Source organism: Sander vitreus, chromosome 1 (genome assembly GCF_031162955.1).
Source record: "Sander vitreus isolate 19-12246 chromosome 1, sanVit1, whole genome shotgun sequence".
Lineage (NCBI taxonomy): Eukaryota > Metazoa > Chordata > Actinopteri > Perciformes > Percidae > Sander > Sander vitreus.
This window is the reverse complement of record NC_135855.1, coordinates 21,959,954-21,982,731: the sequence shown is the minus strand read 5'-3', so window position 1 is coordinate 21,982,731 and position 22,778 is coordinate 21,959,954. Positions and strand designations below refer to the sequence as shown.

The 22,778-nt window shown below is 38.6% G+C and overlaps 1 protein-coding gene across 1 annotated transcript; it reads left to right on the top strand.

Annotated features, from left to right (window-relative positions):
* Positions 1-1,338: 1,338 nt before the first annotated feature.
* Positions 1,339-21,132, top strand: stk33 (serine/threonine kinase 33). The gene is made up of 13 exons (XM_078257484.1): positions 1,339-1,405; positions 8,493-8,665; positions 10,010-10,123; positions 10,274-10,378; positions 10,542-10,680; positions 12,147-12,232; positions 12,859-12,946; positions 13,844-13,919; positions 14,051-14,163; positions 14,337-14,422; positions 14,509-14,581; positions 16,123-16,280; positions 18,933-21,132. The coding sequence occupies exons 2-13, from the start codon at positions 8,549-8,551 to the stop codon at positions 19,098-19,100; spliced, it is 1,323 nt and encodes a 440-aa protein (XP_078113610.1). The 5' UTR covers positions 1,339-1,405; positions 8,493-8,548; the 3' UTR covers positions 19,101-21,132.
* The last annotated feature ends 1,646 nt before the right edge of the window (positions 21,133-22,778 follow it).

Here is a 22,778-nt window from a genome sequence, read left to right as displayed (position 1 = left end):
TGACTGTATACTATAGTCTGCTGGGAATGAAGCCCAGCTGAGGGATTTACTTTGATGAGCTAATGAGTCCCATTCCTGAGATGAGTGTGCGTCGGCCTATCAGAGTGAGGATCAATGTGGTATGCTTCAAGTTAAGGACTGCATTCCAACACGCTGTACTGGGATGAGCAGAAGTATCCCAGAAGTACAGTTTCACTTTGTAAACAGAATAAATTCTCACAAATAAATTTGCAATTAGTAGCTGAATTACAGTGAACATGCATTTGTTTCTTAATGAAGAGAACATGGGGAAGCTGCATCCAGCAGACAAACTGAAAAGCAAATGTTAGTCTATAGTAGATTTAATTAAAATATGGTATGGGTGCAGTTCAAAGTCATGCCAAGATTAAAATTCAGGCTGCCCAAATAAGAATTAAGGTTAACGATTTACAGAGCCCGGCTTCCACTAATTACTTTAAATTGCAGGAGCTGGAGTTTAAGCCAGTTAAAACTGTTTATAGGTTACCAATGAACTTCAAAGCAGCAATGCAAAAATGTGGCTTCGGTCCTGAGTTTGGAGTAGAAATTGTTGACAAAGACATTTCCATTGTGGTAATAAGTAGTGTAATAGTTCTGATGTTACAAGAAATGTAATTCAAAATGTTCTTTTAAGTGCAGAAAAAAGGATCTTAGACCATAATTGTAGATCAAAGATGGTATCAGGATGTGAGCATTTCAAATGGCTTCGCACAGGCAAATGACTGAGTCAACAGTACTGTATGTCTTGGTAAAATACTGTAAGAGAAAGGTGTGTATGAAAGTTTGCTCCTAAAGCTGCTTTGAGGAATGAACTAACACACCCCTTATTGTTAACCTTTCATTTATGATGTCATTATCATAGATTTATTTAAAATCCTATTTTTTGTAGGACTATATTTAATTGCTACAATGGTAATCTTCACAGTTAATAAAGTGCAAAACACTTCAAAGTGTTGACTCTCTAAGGTTGTCTTTATCTTATTTCTAAACAGATAACCATGGCTGAATTGGTTCAAAATGAATTGTACTAGCTAACAACTCAGACAAACCCTTTAGGTTTGTCCACTAGATGGAGACTAAGGACCAAAATAAATCCAAGGTGCCACAGGAAAAAACTGGTTCTCTATTAATATAGCCTATAAGATAATTCATGGTTATCGTGCGCGTTGTAAAGTCCTGTTGTGGTCACGTTTTTATTAAAGTAAGGTCTAGTTCACGTTGGTCGACACAGACGACCATGGATGTATTAAGAGAACGACACGACCCCCTGTTCATCCATTGGAGTTTTGTCCCTCTTCGCTTTCCCTAGTCACTCGCCGAAAAAGTTTTTGCGTGAAGACCATGGAAGACCAACCCTCTGAATGAAAATGATCTACTCTTATAAGAGGTAAGACACTTTGACTGAATCTGCAGCAGCAGTCACATTGTACATAAGGTACATTCACATTTGTATCGCTTTGGACGTTGTTTTTCGTTTTTACACGTCAGTATCACGTTAAAAACAGACGCTTGTGCAATTTCATGTTTCGTTGCCATGACAACGTGTTGCATGGGGGAACGCTAGCTTAACGTTACCTAAAAGTGACTGTCAGTCTTTCAAGTTTTCTTGTCTATTTTATTTTTCAACTAAATTAGCGTTACCTTATTTTGTTGGAACGTTACAATATGGTTAATTGTCTCTAATATGTATTTGAATATCCCAGGCTTTTTAAATAGGCGTTAACTAGCTAGCTATCTCTAACATTATTAGCTTGCTCAAGTGGTAAAGAGTTAATGTTAAAGCTGTAACGTTTTCATTAAAATGAATATCTGTTAAGTCACTAACGTTATGAAGGAGTATTACAATTAATTACAATTACAAGTATTACAATATTTTAACTGTATTTGCAGTATTACAAACTGGGTGTCTGGCGTGACATCTCCCGGAAGAAATCCTGTATTACAGTGTTTTCCCCCTTTGTATCCAAAGGTTTTTTACGTAAAGGTGGATGAACACAAAAATGGAACTATGCACACAATTCTGAAAACGTGAAGCTCCTGTGTCAACAACTAGACTCCAAACCATAGAAATATATTGATATTCATTCTATAGAAACAGAATAAGATTAATTGCTAATTAGTTTAAGTTACTGCTGCTGGAGCAGTGGATGTCGATTATGTTAATATGTTTAAACGCTTCAAGCATATGTATACTGCATATGTTCACCAGCTGTTAACTCTTGTAACACCCCTGATTGAACTAGCTAGGTGAACTAATGGTACTATTTTTTACATTTTCAAGTCAGGTAAAGCTTCATCATTTGTCATCATTTGAAACCTGAATCTGAATTCTAACTGGGAAAAAAAAACACACTAACATATTTAGTGAAGAGCGTCAACATTATCAGCTTGGCAGTTGGACAATGAATGATTTATAACTGAAGGTGTAGACATCTGTGTATTCTGATATGAATGTGCTGACTTCTCTCTGGGTTGTCATTGAAATGAATTTGATTTGTTCTTGTTTCTGCTATGGCCTACATTTTTCTAGATGTCTGCCCTCCTAGCTTCCCAAGGCTGAGCCCAGCAAAGGCAGAGATTAGCCTTAACCAGGATTAAACCAATGAGAAAATTTGAATTTGTTGGCCCTTATCTCATAGCAACATGTGGAGTGCTCTGAGCAAATGACAGAATTTGATCCTTTCCTTCCTTTAAGCAAAGCATGTTCTCTTGCCAATAGACATTTATCAAACATGACCATTGGAGACAGAAGGAATTCTTGGAGCAGCCTTTAAATTATTTGTTTATGGGAACACCACATGTATTACTTGTTTGCTGAGTGTAGGAATAGCAATTTAAAGAACCTTCTTTTTGTCAGTCCTGTAGTCCATCTGTTGTCTAGTATATTTTCACAGCTCTTTAGTAAGTCTGTTGTATGCTTTAATGGCTTAATGTGTTCTTGGTATTGCATTTAGACCACAGGCTTTGATAATCTCTCTGCATAATATTAGGAGTCACCTCATAACTTGGTAGATGGGCTCTATATTTGCATTCTAAACATGCAATTTCTTGCCTCATCAGGTAATGTAATTCCGCGCTTCATTAGGACTGTGAAGTTTATCATTTGTCATCAAAGCCAAGCTGTCAATAAATGATTAAGTTTCACATGAGGAAAATGTAATATTTGGGCTTAAGCAAAACGGATAGCAGTGTACATTTTAATTCCAGTAAGTAAGATTCTATTTTTGTTAGATTTTCAGGCTATATTTTAGTAGCTGCTTGTTACAGCTTGAGGCACCATTATTAGAGAGCTGCTTATGCCTAATTTATTCTGCTATTTATTCCATTAAAGAAAGCAAAGACCCTGTACAATAATTAAAATGTGTAATATCTTGATGGTCTGGTTGAGATTGAAAAGTGGTAACTGTTTACTGGATACACCACTGCTGACTTTTGTTATGCTGCAGTTGTTCTACTGGAGATAGCCACCTATAAATGACATTAGGACTGTAAATAACGATTATTTCCATCATTGATAAGGTGTTGATTATTTTTACGACTAACCAATTAGCTGTTAAGTATCTAAAATGTCAGAAAATAGTGATACATGTCTATCATTTCTCACAGCCAAAGGTGATATCTTCACGTATCTTCTTTGGCCAGAACAACAGTCCAAAGATATTCAATTGGCAACTATATAAACAGTGATGTGCAGAAAATTTGAAAAGCTGAACCCCCCCCCCCCCCACACACACACACATAAATGTCTTAATAAATGACTAATACCATTAATTAACGGTCACTTCACTTTAAAGCGTAACTCTCGTCAAAATGCAACCTAGTGTCTTTTTGTGAATGTACCCAAGTCAAACTTTAGTTTAAAAGCATAATTAGGACGGAAACGCCACTTTTAAGATTTACCGTATTTTAGTTTTTCGGTCAAATGGCCTTTTGAATGGGAGTGCTAGGGGCACTACTATGATCGCATCAAAATCACAATTTTTAAAACACTAAGAAGGCTCGACACAACATGAAATTTTGCTCCAAGCATCACCAGGGGCTCTACACATGAACTCGAGCTTTGAGAACATTGTTTGTGTACACAGAGTTTACTAAAAAGAAAGGTTTTGAACAACTCACGTTAGCAGTTGTTGTTTACGCTATCCTCCATTTTCACAGTCAAAAATAGGCCATATCCGAATGCGAATGAACGGACTCCATAGGAGGAAATGTCATTCTTATATGAGGCTCCTTTTTCAACTACAAGGACAATTGTTTTTCACTAACGACAAAACAATAAATTATCCGTGCATTTATATGGAACTAAGCTTTAGGAGCTTTCCATCTTTACTCTCCTCCCTCGACTATTTTTGATTCGCGAGATGGACGGCGACCGGAAAAACAACAGCTACAGTGAGTTGTTCAAAACCTCTCTTTTTAGTAAACTCTGGGTACACAAACAATGTTGTCAAAGCTCGAGTTCATGTGTAGAGCCCCTGGTGATGCTTGGAGCAAAATTTCATGTTGTGTCGAGCCTTCTTAGTGTTTTAAAAATAGCGATTTTGATGAGATCATAGTAGTGCCCCTAGCACTCCCATTCAAAAGGCCATTTGTAAATCTTAAAAGTGGCGTTTCCGTCCTAATTATGCTTTTAAACTAAAGTTTGACTCGGGTACATTCACAAAAAGACACTAGGTTGCATTTTGGCGAGAGTTACGCTTTAATGACCACATAACCAAAGTCAGTGGAATTTGTTTTCAGTACAGCATTGTGGCAAGACTAGTTCACACAGTATCGCAGCATCGCAAATTGACAAACATCAAGATAACATATCAGTGTGGAGAGTGAGGAGGCAGAGTGAGGAGTCCGTTTGCAGATGGGAAAAGTCATTCTTGAAACAAGATGTTTTGACCTATAGTACAGAAATTCTTATCGATTAATTTTATTATTATTAACTTATTGATTAATCAACAAATATTTTCAGCATATCACTTGTGCTCTAACGATAGGTACGCCTTCCTACTTGCGGGTGCCCTTAAAACTGGTAGATCAGCAGCAGTATTATTGCCATTGTCAGAATTGTCTTAGTCCTGTTCAACAGTTTTATAGTGCAGGATGTAAAGGACACTGCAGCCTAGGGGTGAGTAGCAGTCTTATTGACATTAAGGGTGGGAGAAAGAGAGTAAATATATATAACCTTGAGTTAATGAAAGACAAGCAGGTTTAAGGAAAGAAAGGTTGCACAGGATCAGAGTCATCCTTTGTATGTCCATGCTCCTTTTGTTCCAAAGTGATTTTGATTTTGTGCGCTAAGTTCTTAGACAATATCCCCCACACTCCCGGTCATTAGGCACAACGCATTTGTTCACTCAGTAGTGTAAATAAACACAAATTGCTGTCTGACAGAATGATGGAAAGATGAGGCAAGTATGGGCTTGACTTGTGATGAACCTTCGGCTCTAATTACTTCCTGCTGAAACTGGAGATGAGGCAAACTCAATGTAAAAGGTGGACCACAGCCTGTGTTTCTTTCTTTTCTAAGGGTTGGGGTGTGTACTGATGTTTGCTCATCTTTCAGCGTGTCTGTGTGTAAACAAAGACCATTGTTTTGACAATGTTAATTTGTGCTGTCTACTATTATTTAGTCATTATTTGACGTAGTTAATAATTACCTCCGCCAAGGACATTATGTTTTTGGTTCAGTTTGTCCGTTTGTTTGTTTGTCTGTCAGCAGGATTACGGCTTTACTGATACGGAAATTCATACTGCATTAACATTGTGAGATAGAGCATACCTTGGCGGAGGTCTGCGCTCTCCAAGTGTCCTTCTAGTTACATATTTATTCTTGGGTCAATCCTCTATGTAGAGATGGAAAAAAAGAGATCGTCCATGCACAGAATTTGGTAATACTTTAACTGTCAAGTCAATAACAGAAGAATAAGCATTCTAAACTTGGTCTTTCAAGCAGGTTTTGATATGTTATTTATTTTTATTTATATTTATTTATTTAGTTATTTTGTTATGTACAGTTACCTGGACTGAAAATGTAGCCTTAATGGAAGACATTTTAGGTGAACAGGTGGCACAGGAGCACAATTCTTATCCACTACAGCAATTTGGTCATGCAACAAACACAATTGGCCAAGTTGCATGCTGGGATAGGATCATGTCCTTGTCACTGCATTAGCAATTCTTGAGTGTTTTTCGGGTCAGCTCCACTGAAGAGTGGTGGGATTTGGGAGGAATATCAGGGACCTCCTGCCTGTTACAGTCCGCCCTCTTAGTGAAGTTCCTTACTGGTGGGTAAAAAGAATTGATAGCTTTTCCCAGTAGCATTTACAATTTCCAATATTTTTTTTACCTTCACAGTAGAGACAGAGATACTGCGTGTGGTGGAATTTCCAGCTATCGGACTCATGCTATGTAAGTTGAGACAGTGGTACCCCAGGTCTCATTCAGGTCAGTGTCCAACATAACCTCATAACCTGTCTCAGGTAGAGGAGTAGTTCAACTCTATGTCTCTACAGATTTAGGGAGTCTAGGCAGCTGTGTGATAAGGGAATGTTTTGTTCCAGGACTGTCTCCTTTTGGAGGTCGGTGAATACAGGGTAAAGGGGCCTGACACACTTTAGCATGCATCCCAGAAAAAGATAGTCTCAACTAGGTTATAGGTAAGCATACGTGTTTACGGCGCCTGCAATATCTTTGTTTACATTAAAGGTTCAACTAAACTTAGTCATCAAGTCTACCGAACCTTCTTCACGTATGTGAATATCAATTGTGCTGCTCCTGAGTTTTTCCTTAAAACTGTGTCAGTGTTGATAAGGGTTCAAATGCAGTAATTTTTGGGTTCATTTGGACACCAAGTCTGATAATTTTTTGGTTTAGTTTATACCTCCAGCTCTTCAAGTCATCAGTTTGTGTTTGTCTTTGGGTGCAAGCTGCGTGTAAACATTTTAAGTCATTAAGTTAAAAAACAGAAACAAGTAAGGAATCTATTTTGTGTTTTGACTGTTAGTTTGATCTGTAGTATTAGAAAATAGGCCTAGAGATTGCAGATAGACAACCCCAAGCTTAAAGCAATTCCAAACCTATGTCTCTTAGTGACCCTTTTTAAGGTCAGACTTCTCACCCTGACCCTGATATCCAATTTCCAGACACCTCCATTAGGAGACACTAGAGGTGCACAGGACCCTCCTCCTCCAGTCACTTCAAGTCCCCAGTGATACACTCATCACATGCCTCTGTCTTCCACAAATGAGCTGTGATTGAGGTGATTGGAATTTCCAGAGGCTGTCACAATCGTTTTGATTGGGAAATAGACAGGAGATAATGGGAGAGACAGGCCTGTTATGAGAGCCCTGTCAGGGTTAAAATAATGCATCAGAGGGAAGAGGTTAAAGACACCGCTTCCTTGTTAAAAATTAATTGCTGTGCATGTGATGGATCCACTTCATTGCTCCCAGTCATCACTTGATAATTGCTTTACATTTAATTTGGCTTTAGAGACTGTTTCTCAAGCTGGGTAAATTGTGCTTAAAGTTAATATGAGCTCAGACTGAGACAGAAGTTTGGTCCTAAACCAGTGATTAAAATATGACAAGTTATACCTAAGAAGTAAAGATTCAGTAATTCTGTACACTAGTTCTTGAATTAACTTCATGAGCAAATTTAAAGATGATGTCTTCAATACTGGTAAAATAAGCTTAAATTAAAAGTATGGTGTTAATTTCTCAAGACTTTTTTGAAACTAGCAAGGATTGCTTGTATTAGAGAACATTTGTGATTTTGTAGTAGTCTGTAATATTATATTTTGAGATATTGACAAATTGGACACACACACACACACACACACACACACACACACACACACACACACACACACACACACACACACACACACACACACACACACACACTCTCTCAATCACTTCATTGGTGCCGGCAGAGTCCGTCTCTGTCCGGTTCGGTGGTTGATATGCATAATGTTGTGGCACCAACAATGTACCAACAATACAGATACAGAAAACTTTATTAATCCCCAAGGGGCAATTCATTTTTACAGTCTATCCCATTCATGTCATAAATAAGTATAAGAGTAACGACAACAATCAGCATCAACATCAACATGCCAGTGACAACAAGAGCATAGATCAACGATTTGTGTTCAGTAGCCTAATGGCTGAAGGAATGAAAGAATTAGAACAGATTAGTTTTCTGTGCAGGAACATAATAGCGCCGACCTGATGGCATAACTAAGAATTCACTAAAAAGTGCATGGTCAGGTTGAGTTCATATTTTATCAGCTCTCTGGGCCACCAGGTCTTTCTGCTGGACTCCAGTGATCTTAGAGCAGACCTTAACAATGTTCACAAACTTGTGTTGGTCTTTAATAAACACTAGATTTTAAGAAATCCACTGCATTCACGTGTTATTGAGTTGTCAAAGAAATGCGGAAAATGCTAAATAACTTCTTGAATTTCTTTCATGGACAGCCAATCATCCTATGGCCTGATAAGGAATTTCAGGGAGATAATGACTGCATCTCTAGATGACACAAACCTATGCTAGTGGATTGGACATGAACATGTTGTCCCTGCAGACCAGCAGTGACACTTTGGAGAGGAATGTGCCTTTAATACGCCTGGAGGATGATGCTGACCTCAGGGTATGGAGAGCTACTTCTTTTTTTTTTTTTAAATGTTTTTATTAATTTTCATTGCAAATACAATTCTCAACAGACTCAGATTTGTTGGATACATGTGCAGCAAAATCATCTCAGGGTCAAGTGGAATGTTCACAGACGAGATGAACATAGTTTTCATCACCTTTTGTCACTAAGGATGAGAGTGCAGGGATCTCCACTAATTGGTTTTGCATAGAAGAAATAAAGTTCCTCACTTGGAGATATTTAAAAAAATGTTTTCTTGAAATGTTGTACATTAGAGAGATTTCTTCAAAGGTCATTAGTATCCCTTCTTTACAGAGGTCACCTACTATACTTATTCCTTTCTTTGCCCATATCTGGAATCCTGCATCCAGCTTGCCTGGTTTAAATAACACATTGCCCCACACTGGTCTAAATTGTGACAGAGAGTCCAATATGTTCATATATTCTTTTACCTTACTATACCATACATTAACCATATTAAGAACTATAGGACGATCAGTATGTGTTCTTAAGTACTTTAGCTTGGCTGAAATGGAGAGCTTCTTTACATGATTCTACTGCAGTCTTGCTATGGGGCCACCACTGAAGAAGTCACACATACTCACTGGTGACCTCTATAGTACACTCTTATCTGCACCAGAAGAGAATCAAACTTAGAGCTGGGCAATATATCGATATTATATCGATATCGTGATATGAGACTAGATATCGTCTTAGATTTTGGACATCATAATATCGTAATATGGCATAAGTGTTGTGTTTTCCTGTTTTTAAAGGCTGTCGTTTTCTGAACTTAGCAGACTGTTGTATGTATGTACTGTTGTGTAAATATTTTGTGAAAGCACCGATAGTCAACACTACAATATTGTTGCGGTATCGATATCGAGGTATTTGGTCAAAAATATCGTAATATTTGATTTTCTCCATATCGCCCAGCCCTAATCTAATTCATTCATTGGGGAATTTGACTGCTCGCTTGCCAAATCCAAAGCAGCCAGTGCTCAGCCTTGCATGCACACAGATAATGATCAAGTTAATTAGACCTGAGATTGAACGAACTGCAGCAGCAACTTAATCATTTGTAACTTGATTAGAAACACTATATTCTGTACCTCCGGAGACCTGAAAAATGTTCCGTTTTTTTTTTTCAGAGAGCTTGAAATTAGGATGTACTTTGGAATTCAGGTCTTGAGTTAAGACATAATGTTTTTGTAATCCAAAACAGTAAAATGATCCTAAAGTCTTACACACAAGCTCAAGGGGAATCCTTTGTTGTATCTGACTGACAGTGAGCAGGTGTAGATTACAAATGTATTAATATTTTCTTTCTTATCCCCATAGGAAATCTATGAATTTGGAAGGAAATTGGGTCAAGGTAGCTTTGGAGTTGTTTATGAAGCCACTCACATTGAGACACAGACAAAATGGGCTATTAAGGAGGTTTGCAGACCAGCGGTGAGTGCATTTTGCATCCTTCTGGCAGGGCCTGTTTTTTAATTTAACAAAAAGTTGCCCTAATAAGAGCATTTAATGTTTGGGAAGAAACAAATGCCCACAACCATGCTGAAACTCCATCAGCTGTGATTTGACTTTCTGTCATTTCAGGCAGGAAGTTCGAAAGCCGAGATGCTGGAGCTCGAAATAAACATTCTCAAACAAGTGAATCATGCTCACATAATACGTCTCCAGGAAGTCTACCACACGACTAAGGTGAGCATTGCTAACCTTTAAGTAACAAACTCAAAGTCAGCCAAATTGAGGGATAAGTGTAATGCATGTGACATACCATAATCTTTGATTACTCAGAAATATTACTAATAAGCACAGACAAATTGACTGTTTGGTCAGGTGCATTTTCTCTGCTTGTTTCTAGATGACTTATTTGGTTACTGAGCTGTGTGTTGGAGGTGAACTGAAGCACCTGTTGCAGCGGAAAAAGTTCCTTACAGAGGATGAGACAAGGCATATCATCTGTAGCTTAGCCGATGCCGTTGTTTACCTGCACAAAAGAGGTAATGTCATCCTACAGATTGACATTTTGATAGTGTTACAAATCATTTCAACACTAGCTGACTATCTAGTTTTTGATGACCTCCAGTGATTGGTGTCCTCACCTTGCTTCTAACTACACTCTGAAATCCCTGATAGGGGTGTTTACAGGTGTATGACAACACCTGGATGTGGTTACTATTGCAACATGAAAGTTGTAACCAGAAGACAAGTGAAACAATGCTATTCAGCTTGTTGTTAAGTTACTCCATACTCTTAACAGTAATTATACTGTAGTGTCGAACAAGTAGTACTGGATTATGTTTTAGTCTAAGGTGTTTTATATTTTTTGATTAAATACACAGGTGGGAAACACCTCAGGCCTCGTTCGGACTGTGTTTTGAATAAACTGTGCTTCAGTTAAGTTATAAAAGTATCATTATTATACTCTTTTGTGTTGCCTCCAGTAATGTGAGATTCCTTGCCATTACGGCTTTCAGTAATTACAGAAGCGTGATAAAACAGCAATAATAAACAACTTCCAGAAAAAAAACATGATTAACATTTTAATTAAATGTTTTATGCAGAAATGCTGTTTCCCCTTTTAATGGTGAGATCTGTGGTTAGAGGTAATTTAGGACATTGCCTGACATGAGGCATCACTACCTGTGGCTAATGACTAATTTACAGCAAGCCAGGGAGCAATACTGATTAATAATGTTTTGACATGGAAAGTCCCTCTCTGCTGGTTTTCCTCACCTCTATAGAAACTAATGATACAAATAAGAAAGTGCTGGCTTCGAATTAAAACATAACCCTCTGTCAAAAGAACAATCATTAGGCTTACATTTGTTTGGGTTTTCTAAGATTATCAAATATCTCTGTCCGTTGTCAGACTCAGCTGCTGTTTGTCACATGCTATAAGTCTTGAGAGCTATACTTTGCCTTACTGTAGACTGTTTTGAGCTGTAATGCTAACATATCCTGGTTACAACATTCTACATTTTGCATTGTAATAAAAAATGTAATTTATGAATATGAAATTAGGAGTTCAGCTGCTAGCAAGCAGTTGGAAAAACAGGTATCATTGAACAAAACATATCTTAAATGGGTGAAGGAAAGAAAGAACATGTAGGTGTTTGTTTTGTGCACACCAGTTGGTCTAACGTACCTTTCACACACCATCAACACTTTTGCGTTTTATAATTGGTTGCTTCAAACAGTGCAGTGAAAAGGACAGCCCAGGGCAAATTGTATTTTTCCTCCTGCCTTCTCTCACTCCAGCAAGGTTTGTTAACGAGGCCCTTCAGCCTGGCCTACTGTAAGCAAGGTAAACAGGATCACTGATAGTGTGTGCAAAACATAGTTTTTTGTATGTTAAATAGTTTTTTGTATGATGTATACAACAACTACGTGTTGTATACATCCATGTTAAAACTATATTAAAGCATTATGTCTGTGTAAAGGTTTTCCTCCCCATATCTTACAGACATAGTGCACCGGGACTTGAAACTTGAGAACATTCTTGTGCAGAATGATCTTGATGAGGATGATAATGGCAGGATTAATATCAAGGTAAGATGGTGACACAAACTGTGAAACTTTCCATCACTCCATCGCTTCTTATCCATTCTCTGTCATACTTACTACAGGCCTCTGATGTGCACTTTTTCCTTTGCCCACTATCTCCTTTATATTCAGTAAAGGCTTTAACTACTACCTCATTATGACAGACTTCCTCTGGTCTTCCTTTATAGTATACCTTTACACGGAGAGACTGTATCTTTAAACATATTACCAGCTGAGCACAGCATGTTGTGTGCACTGACAACGAGCAGATACCTGGTGTGCAACTCTCTGTTTTTCACATACACAAACACCCACATACTGTAATGTACATGTTGTGAGAAAGTGTTGTTGTGGCACAGCATTCGTTCATTTAATTTCACAGGAGTTGGTCTTCTCTTCTGGATTTGTTTTTGCTTTTGTAATAATTTCATACTCCTTTGCAAATATGTTGACCCGTACAGCCTTAACAGCTATGATGCTGTTCATGTAAATTATCAAAGTTGTTTGTGCGCAAGCTCCAGCCTTTTCCTGACAAAATCACCTTTAAAAAAGACTTCAATGTGGGTTCTGTCAGCACATCTAAATCAAGTTTATTTTCATCCCATGTTTCATGTGTGCTATTCTCTACCTAGGTGACAGATTTTGGATTATCGGTGAAGACAGGTGGTGTAGGGATTGAGAACATGATGACGGAGGCCTGTGGGACTCTTATCTATATGGGTATGATGCCTACATCTCCTACAGCATGCTAGTAGACCACACAGATGACCACAGAGATAAAGCTCTAAGTTTGAATGAGTGCCATCTTCCACAGTATCTTTTTGGTTCTACCACTGGGAGGTGCCAAAGCTGGATATTTCATTACATAGTGGTTTTAAGTTTGTAAGTGTGACTCTATTTTTGCATGCGGAATGTATCAGGTATATTTTATATTTATACTTGTACTGTAAAGGTACCCTGCATAGTTTTTAACCTATAGTGGTGCTATGGAGCAATGTTTGTATTAGCAGGTCCCTGTGTTCTTTGTATCTCAAGCTCTACTAGCAATTGCACATTACTGCAGAGTGTAGAGTGCGGGAGCACAAATGTGTAGTGCATGCAAGCTACAATATGACATCCCTTGGTTTCATGCTATTCCACTCATAGACAACTGGTGGAGGTAAAGTGCCAAAAAATGTGGCAATATGAGAGACAGAAGACTGCTAGGCGATTTAAACATGGATATAAACAATTCAGGTTTCAAAGTTTGTAAAAGAAATTGGCTTTGTGAATGTTTTATGAGAACGGAAATGCACTCAGCATGTTTGGTGAGAAACACTGAATTTGAAATTTTTTACACAGCGTACTTTGCAACAGTTGTTGCATTAACCTACATCACAACCGACCTACAAAACAGTTCTGGCATGGACCAGCTGTAAATCATGACTCATGTTCTTGTGGTGTGAAGTGTGTCCTTGTGAGTATACTGATAAACATGATACAAATAATATGGGATTTGCTTGAAACGTTGCTCCACTAGTGGTCAAAAAATAGTTTTACCTGGTGGTTTTAGGCCAGGAATTATTCATAGCTCACAGAAAGAAAAGTCATACATTTGTGTATGCATGTGAATTTCAGCACCTGAAATGATGAGCGGTCGTGGTTACAGCCAGTGGTGTGATGTGTGGAGCATAGGAGTCGTTATGTATATGTTGTAAGTAGACACACACATACTATATGGACATACACCCATCCATCCATCCATCCATCCATCCATACATACATGTCATACATGTCATACATACATACTGTGAATACATGTGTCTGAGCTGTGTCTCCCTTTAGGCTGTGTGGGGAGCCTCCGTTTGTGTCCAAAACAAAGGCAAACCTACTTAAGGAGATTATGAACAAAGAAGTCAAATTTACTCAACCCATCTGGGCCACAGTCAGTGATGCAGGTGACACTTAATAATAAATGAATGAAAAATGTAATCCTGCAAAAAAAGGAGAAATTGTTTGTGATATGGAGTGAATTTATTTTTTCATTGATAAGCAGCACAGGATGTTGCATACCTGCAGCTTTACTGTTTAGGTTGTCACTAACAAACTCACCGATTGGCTGTCTCAACAGCAAAAAATCTATTGACTTGCCTTCTGAAGGCGGACCCTGCCTACCGTATGTCCGCTAATCAGCTACTAGAAAACCCCTGGATTACAGTAAGGCAATGATCGTTCCAGCTGCATTCATAAACTTTACCAAATGAGTCACACAAGGAGCTCTTATTGGGTGCTTTGTCCAACAGGGTGACACTAATGTGCCTGCTATGCCGTCCAATGTGCTGGAGATGATGCGCAACCACCTGGAACAGAAAGAGAGTAAGACGATGATGAAGATTTAACCTAATTCTTATTAATTAATACAGGTCATGAGGAGATAATTTGAATAAACAACATTGTGCAAGTGTATAAATATATAATATATATCCAATATAATAGATGAAGTGGAGGCAAATCAATTCAGTTTTTAAACATTTTTTAAGGTTTTAGTCTGTTTGACTAATAGTCAGTGTTGGGCAAGTTACTTCTAAAATGTAATACATTATTGATTAGTTACTGTCATTTGAGAGTAATTAGTTATATTACAATATTACTGTCTCTGAATTGTAATGCTTTACACTACTTTTGCGTTACTTTTGAGTTACTTTCACCAAAATAAAAGCGGCAGTATGACTTGGCAGGTAGCTTGTGAATTTCACCAAGGGATCAACAAAGTCTCATCTTTATCCACTATATACATCATCATTTATTCATATTATTTTGTATTATTTATCTGAATCTGCAAAGTAACTAAAGCTATAAAATAAATAGTTAAGTAAATCGTACAATATCCTACTTGAATTGTGGTGGAGTAGAAGTAGCCTAATAAGTAGGAGAAAATGAAAATACTCAATTAAAAGCACATTACAATTGAATCGAAGTAGCCTACAGTAGGCTATAGTTACTGATAAAATGTAATGATATTACGTGTAGAAAGACTAAACATTAATTCCCGACATGTTGTTATCTGTCAGTTGCTCAGGCACATTGCTGTCGGCACTAACAGGACACAGATGTCCCTAGCCTACCGTCTCTGGTTCTGGCTCTGACCACGGGAACAGTGACGGGACAGCTTGCTTCAACGCAGCTTAAAAAAAAAAATAATGTCCATGTCGCAAATGTATCCGTCTCTGCAGTCATTTTAACCACCGAATCCAGCAACAGGAAATAACACTTGCAGACTTTTTTTTCTGTGCCGAAATGTTTCGCAATGTTGGTGAATTCTTAAAAAAACAAACGCCACTAAATGTCGGGTTAAAATGCGTTGTAACTCGCGTTACTGAGATTGTAACAGGTATATTATTACCAACATTTTATTAGTAATGCGTTATATTACTGCATTACAGCAAAAAGGAATACATTACTGTAATTGTGTTACTTTTGTAACACGTTACTCCCATCACTGCTAATAGTAGATTTCATTTCAGCAGTGAGAGTTACCCGGTAACGTAGCATGAAGCGATAGTATTGTTGCTATGATTTCCTGCAGTTTACTCTGAGTACTGATGTTTAACCTACTGAACTGCTACAAAAATGTACTGGAGGTGTCCTGATATATAATTTTAACAGATACCGACCAGCCATTCAGAAACAATTTCTCTTACCAGGATTGGCTGTGCAGTACCCAGAACCATTGGATATGTCAAACTTACCAAATAAGGTCAATTTAGTAAAATCTACACAGTAACTGGTTGTATGAGGCTTTTAAGTATCATACAGTGGATAGTACTTAGGAAGGAGGAGGAGGGACGGAGAGAGGGATTAAGCAAAGCCACGTGAGGTAACTTGATGTTGATGTTATTTAAAATCATCCACAACAGGAACACAGACTCTGGAGGACTTGTCCCTCACCTCGTCTGAGGGCACGCAGGACCCAACCCCGCTCCCCAGGGTAGCTTCAACAGAAACAGATAGCAACTGCAGGAGGGACGCTGAGAGAGACAGCAGTTTTTGCCCACCCTCCACATCCACTACCACGGTACTGTACTTCCGTTAAGCACAGCTTTACATTTTGACCTTACCTGCTTATGTGTGTGTTTTTTTATTCAGGACTCCTAACTTTATATGGCTCCCAAATCATTTTAAATATGTAAAGTCTCTTCTTATCTATTTTGGTACTGTTACGTCTGCTTACACATCTCTTACCTCATGTGGTAATTATCTTGCTTTTAACTAAGACTATCTCATTAACAGCAAAACCGTTTTTTACAAAGCTGTTGAGTTCACATGGGTAAGCAACAAAACTGGTCCTGAATAAACCATAATTACTATATCATCTAAATCATAAGCAGTGTTGGGCAAGTTACTGAAAATTTGTAATTAGTTACAGTTACTAGTTACTTCTTTTAAAAGTAATTGAATTACTTTACCAATTACTGTATATCAAAAGTAATTAGTTACTAGGCAAAGTAACTTTTAAGTTACTTTTATGTCTGCTTTTTAAATGTAAATATGAACAGTACTGAACAGTCAAACACAATAAACATAATTTTTAGACCTATTTATTGTAATCAACAGTTGACAGAGGATGCATGTCATCGACAACATACCTAGCAATCCATTTATTCAGCTCTACCTGGCTTATCGGCTGCACTGCAGTCCGTGTAAAATCTAGCTTTGGTTGTTTGCATGGAGTGGCGCCTTCAGCATCCGTAGAGCTGGAGACTTTCGCTACTAGCTTTGTCGAAGCGTGTTGCTTTAACAGGTGCTTCATAAGATTTCAATTGCTCTTTGATGTGGATAGGTTCTTTACACCTGAACATAATTGACAACTCACCACTACATTTTTGTCTTTAATTTCGACGAGCGAAAAGCAATGTCCATACTTCCAGGATCAAAAGCACATTCTATCCGCACTATCTAGCTATCAATCCACTGAAATAAGTCCGGATAATTTATCAGCGGTGGCAAAAAGTGGGGAAACGTGGATCAACTTCTGTCCTCCAATTCAAGCAATGACAGCAGATCTGGTGAGCGTCTATCGCTACATCTTTATATGCGGTCTACCGTATGATCGCTACGCAGTAACAGCCGTAGGGACAACAACGCTAATTAGTTAGCTTACATTGCAACATGTTTAACGTTACAGGTGTGTCAACTGCAGCGGCTGTGCAAAAAGGAAACAAGATGAATGAGGACATAAATGTCAGCATAAATATTCCCAAAGGCTGATTCAAGACCCTGATCACCCTGTAGGTATTCGCTATAACAACCGCCTCGCTCTACATTATCCCTTAATCGTACAGATCCACCTGGGCGTGCGACGCTTCTGTCACGCCACGCTCCACTTTATTCCTATGGGTGACGTCAAGCGACTTTAACGTGCCCGCAAAGCATCCCGGGAAGGCTGCGCGTCAAAAAAGCTGGCCGATGCCCATCTTTATGCAAATGAATCCGTTGAAAACGACACGACTATCCAATAGAAGTAGATAAAAATCTTTCAAACTGACCTTTGTTGATCTGAAATGAAGACAGATTCAGCAACTGTGTGAGCTATTTCTCGCTTAAAATATTTTACGAGATTGTATTCTGAACGAGCCGCCATTATGGTCGTTTTGAAATTCGGGAGTAGCCAGACCCACGTGACGCGTTCGTCCAATCAGCTGCCGGTCAAGGGCGTGGAGCATCAAACATGGATGTATTACGTCGCGACACCACACTTCAGTCCTGTCGCAAAAATGGATCCGCACGGTTTCTTGTTTGATTGGTGTATCATCGCGCCACCATAACGTCCTGTGACGTTAGATCAGAAGCAGCTAAAGTAGGCCTATCTGTCTTCTTGTCTGCAAGCGTTCATTTTTCACAAAAGAGAGTAACGCGAGTAACAAACTCATTTAAATTTCAGTAATTGTAATTGCGTTACTTGATTAAAAAAAATGATTTTAGTTACATGCTCGTTACCGCTAAAAGTAGTGGAATTACAGTAACGTGTTACTTTGTAGCGTGTTACTCCCAACACTGATAATAAGAAGATACATAGAAGAATAGGTAGTAAGCTTAACATTCCCCTTTTAGATTTTGCAAAGGTACTTTATAGTTAGGTACTTTAAACTCCCAGCTGCACATGGTTTTACATTGCAATGGACAGTTATGAATATGCTAAAGTAGTATGTGTGCTAATGTTGCAAGTTACTGTATTTATCAGTTTCTGATTTGTAGATATTCATGTCAATGTGGTAATTATGATAGTCAATCTCATATTGTTTACGAGACAGGTTTAAAACAAAACAAAAACTGAAATTTCCTTTAAAGTAAACTACAACTGTATAGGTCAGCCCTTAGCTACTCTATATGGTCATGGAATCCAGGTTTCCATCTCTCTTCTTTGCCTTTGGGTTATTCTTGTATCTTGGAATAAAGACTAGAGAGAGTGGTGGCGATGAACTAAATTTAAAAACTACAAATATCTACAGCTGTACATTCTGGATTTTTAACACAAGCTTTCTTATTTACCTGCCTTTGTGCTTTCAAATTGCCATGCATGCGTCTTTCATATTCAGTTACCACTAGGTGGTGCCAGATTTACCTATTACAGAAGATGGCAATAAAGGTGTAGCGATGCACCAGTTTTTAAAATGCATGTGATAGTTAATTCAGTTATATAAGAAGAATATGAATCTTATTCCTGCAGTCTTATGCCAGTGGGAAACCCTCCACACAGCCGAGTGCAAAGCAGCGCAGGCTTCGGGACAAGAAGGACGTCGGTACAGGACAGAAACCAGCATCTGAGCTCAGTAAGGCAGACGACCAGAGACCTTCTACCTCCAGCAAAAGTAGGACTGGCCCCCGCAAACTCTAAGACCAATACCCTTTAGAATAAAAAGACTAAACTAAAAAAAATGAGCCATGCCACTTATAAAAGAGTGAGAGAGAACCATATGAGATCACACATAGTTGGGCAAAAGAAAGTGAGCACACAAGAGAGAAAAACCTTTACTTGGACCTTTACTTATTTTTCTTATACACTTTATTTAATGTAATTATTTTTATTTCATGAAATTCTGTGTTTTAACAGTTATGTGAATGAAACTGCTGTGAATGGTGCAACCCTTTATGGTGATTAACAGAAACTAAACAGTGACAGCAGTGTCAAATAAATGGGCCTCATGCAGGTGTAAAAATAGTAGTAGTAATAGTACAAGAAGTCTGAGAAAACTGCAGCTGAGGGTCCAGCCTCAGCAGTGCCTCGTGCCAAAGGAAAGAGCCCTCGGTCTGAGGTGCTCCTCGGATGGGGCCAAACTGCTGGACAAATGCCAACTGTTTGAGAACGTCATGCAGCCCAAATACAGACTCACACTTTTATAGTGGCCAGCAAACAGGGATTTAATGAGTTTGTCAGATATTACTGGTGGCATCTGATTGAAGGCTTTTATTATACAGCAGGTACCTAGAGTTAGTTGAGTAAAGCGAGCTACCCAGGAGATTTGAGCACAGCTCATTCCTTAATAAAAGTTATTTAGTAATTGACTTACCTAGCAGCATACCTTGTCATTCTTAAAGTAATCTCTTTATTTATATACACTGTAAATGTATGGCTATAGAAATGATTACATCTCTTATGTAAAAAGCGAATGTTAATTTATTACTTTGGGAAAAAAATAATTATTGGCTAAAGGTCAGCGGGTGTAATAATCTGGTCTAACATTTTCAACATTATTAGTAGCTAGGGGCTAATTCAAATACATAGGGCATATGTCTATTATTATTACTATTGTATATATATATATATATTTTTTTTTTTTTAAATAAGATTTTAAATGTGCCAAATATCACAAAACACAGAACTGTTTCACAACATTTTTGGCTATTTTATTTTCAATAACATGAACATATTTTTTATTGTTTTATAATTACATGCTAAATTGCTGAGAATACTCATATCAAGAGTACAGGACATTTTATTGGATATCATTTCACAACGCCAAAGTGAGCATTAGCATTCTTTTTTTCTGTTCTGACCTCTCAATTCCAAAACGCCCTGTATGCAGTGACTGCACCCACTCAGTGTCAAAACAGAAAAACTGTCACACAGGCTGGTTACGCTCCATCTGAATGCAGAGAATTGGGACTGAGGGCAGCCACGGGTCTAATCTCGTTTGGAGACCATTGAAAGCAGTAGGAGCTACTTTGAGGGCACTGCCATTCAAGCACAGGTTTTTCCGCTGTAGAGAGAATAATCCCCAGCATAGATACAACATTAAAGTAGCCAAGCATAACACACAGAGGCTGAATTTCAAATCCACCCATTTGCATCTTGAAGTGAATGAGTGCCAACAATGGGGCTTCGTGTTCATGCACAGGCTCTGTGCTTTAGTGTGTCAGTAAATGTAGTGTGCATTTGTTGAAACAGTTTTCCAAAGGTATTTCTACATTGCAGGGAATAGGTAATTGTCTTAAAAGTGTGGACACAGTATGTCAACCTGTATCAAATTTAGTCCAGGTAGACATACTGATCACAGGTGATGTTTCTTAAGATAGTGAGTAGATATGCAAAACAGTTTTTCACTGTCTATTGTTAGATTTATTTTTATCAAAATGGTGAGAATGAGAAGGAACAAATGGCATGTGAATCATCTTTGATTCAAGCTGCTTGCCAAAAGACTGCAACATTATTGACATACTGTCTGCCTTTGGTTTACTCAGACTGGTATAAACAGCAGATGGAGCTGTAGTAAATTGCTGAATTCATTTCCTGGAGTTAATCTGACAGGAGAGGGCTATCCCTAAAGCTTACTATCTAGTTTTGTGCATGAAGATGTGTAATTTAAATTGATTGCTTGAGTCACTGCCCATTAGAACTGTGATGTCCATGTAACGTGTCACTAATTAATATGTTGTATGGTTATGTCTTCATGGTCCATTCAAACAAAATAAATGGTTAACACATGCTTCTTTTTGGGTGCTGTTTCATTCACAAAATGTGATTTTGTTGGGTGATGAATTGAGAAATAAAAAACAAAAACAATGATTTGTCTTAGTTAAACTTATTTTCCCTTAAGACTACCGTGTGGAGGTCTGTTTAGACAACCTTCTGTATGGATCATTTCTGTCAGAAGAGGAGATGGGATTTGAGCATATGGTCCTCATTGTCTTGTGCCAGACGTTTGATTAATTATAGGGAAACATGAAGACAAAGAAATCTCCAAATTGATTTGTGCAAGCAGAATATGGCCTACAGCAAATTATAGGAGTGCTTGTTCATGACTCAGGGTGGAACACATTTAAAGAGACTTGAACACATCAAGAAAATATGTGAAAATCTGTGTTTTCATATATGATGACAGTAAGTTCAGAAAATACTGTCAGTTTGTATTGTTGTATTGTAAGCCAGGAGCCTCCACTTTTACTTTTACTCCTTTGGTCAAAACAACAGAGAAAAGAGGTGGGAGGGGAAGGGGGACAGAATGAGAGAGGCTGTATGGTGGATAGGTTAGGGGCGTGGATTTGGGACAAAGCATGGAGGCAAAGGAAATTAGAAAATTCGGCGGGATGGAACAAGGGATGTGCGACCCCCCCCCAATCCCTCCCCCCTTTTCCTCCAGCAGTGCTCCTGACAGATGGAAGTAAGGGTGGGTGGGTTGACGGGCTGGAGGGATTAAAACTCTGCAGCCCCATTTTGGAGCCTGAAGAGTGTCACTCCTGCAAAGCTGGGGTGCAGAGAGGCACTTGTGGCGAGAGTCGCGGGGCGTGTAAAGTGGGTGGGTGCAGGCTAATGTCAAAAGAGGCAAGGATGCTTCCCCTGCTTCAACCCCCCTCTGCTCCATCCACCTTTAACCACTGAGGAGCGTGGAGGGAGCTGCTAGGAGAGGGGAGGGGGTTGTATCTCAATAACCTTAATAGAGCTTCCTTTAATTAATCACCTCATCTGCAGAGGCCCGATACCTGCAGCTGAAACCCCCCCCCACCCACCCCCTCATCCTCATCCCAAACACAACATCCTCACACTGCTGCTGTGACATTGTGGTAATGAGGTAACACAGCTACAATGTCATGGAAATGTTGCGGAGACGTTATCTGTGGGAGCTCATCACACATGCTGATGTTCCTGATCCCCTTCAATGTTTACGTTGTGTGTGGAGGTGCCTGTGCATCTGTGCCCCCCCCCCCAAAAAAAAAACAACAACAAAAAAACACACAAACGATACATATGGCCAAATGGTGGAAGGAAACCATGATGCCTCTATTTCCACAGAAGAAGAGAGGGGGGGACCCTGCCTCAAGTGAACATTTGAAACAGATGGCAATTTCAAAGCAAGCCTCATCAATCTTTGTTGACACTACCCATTTTTAAAACTACTCTTATTTAGGATATTTGCAATTATAATACATACTGTAAGCTCATTTGAATATCAAATTAATTACTGAACACACTGGAGTAAATACCTCTTTTATAAGTCCTTGTTAAAAGTGAAAAGTTCTTGACTACGGTTGGATGGCGTGTTAATTTACAGTGATATCTAATCCCAAGTTACTTCAC

Excerpts from the sequence above, each read along its gene's own strand:
- stk33 (XM_078257484.1), top strand. The coding sequence starts at position 8,549 with ATGACACAAACCTATGCTAGTGGATTGGACATGAACATGTTGTCCCTG. Across the intron at positions 10,681-12,146 it reads TGTTTACCTGCACAAAAGAG|ACATAGTGCACCGGGACTTG; the intron begins GTAATGTCATCC and ends CATATCTTACAG. Across the intron at positions 14,582-16,122 it reads CCACCTGGAACAGAAAGAGA|GAACACAGACTCTGGAGGAC; the intron begins GTAAGACGATGA and ends CATCCACAACAG.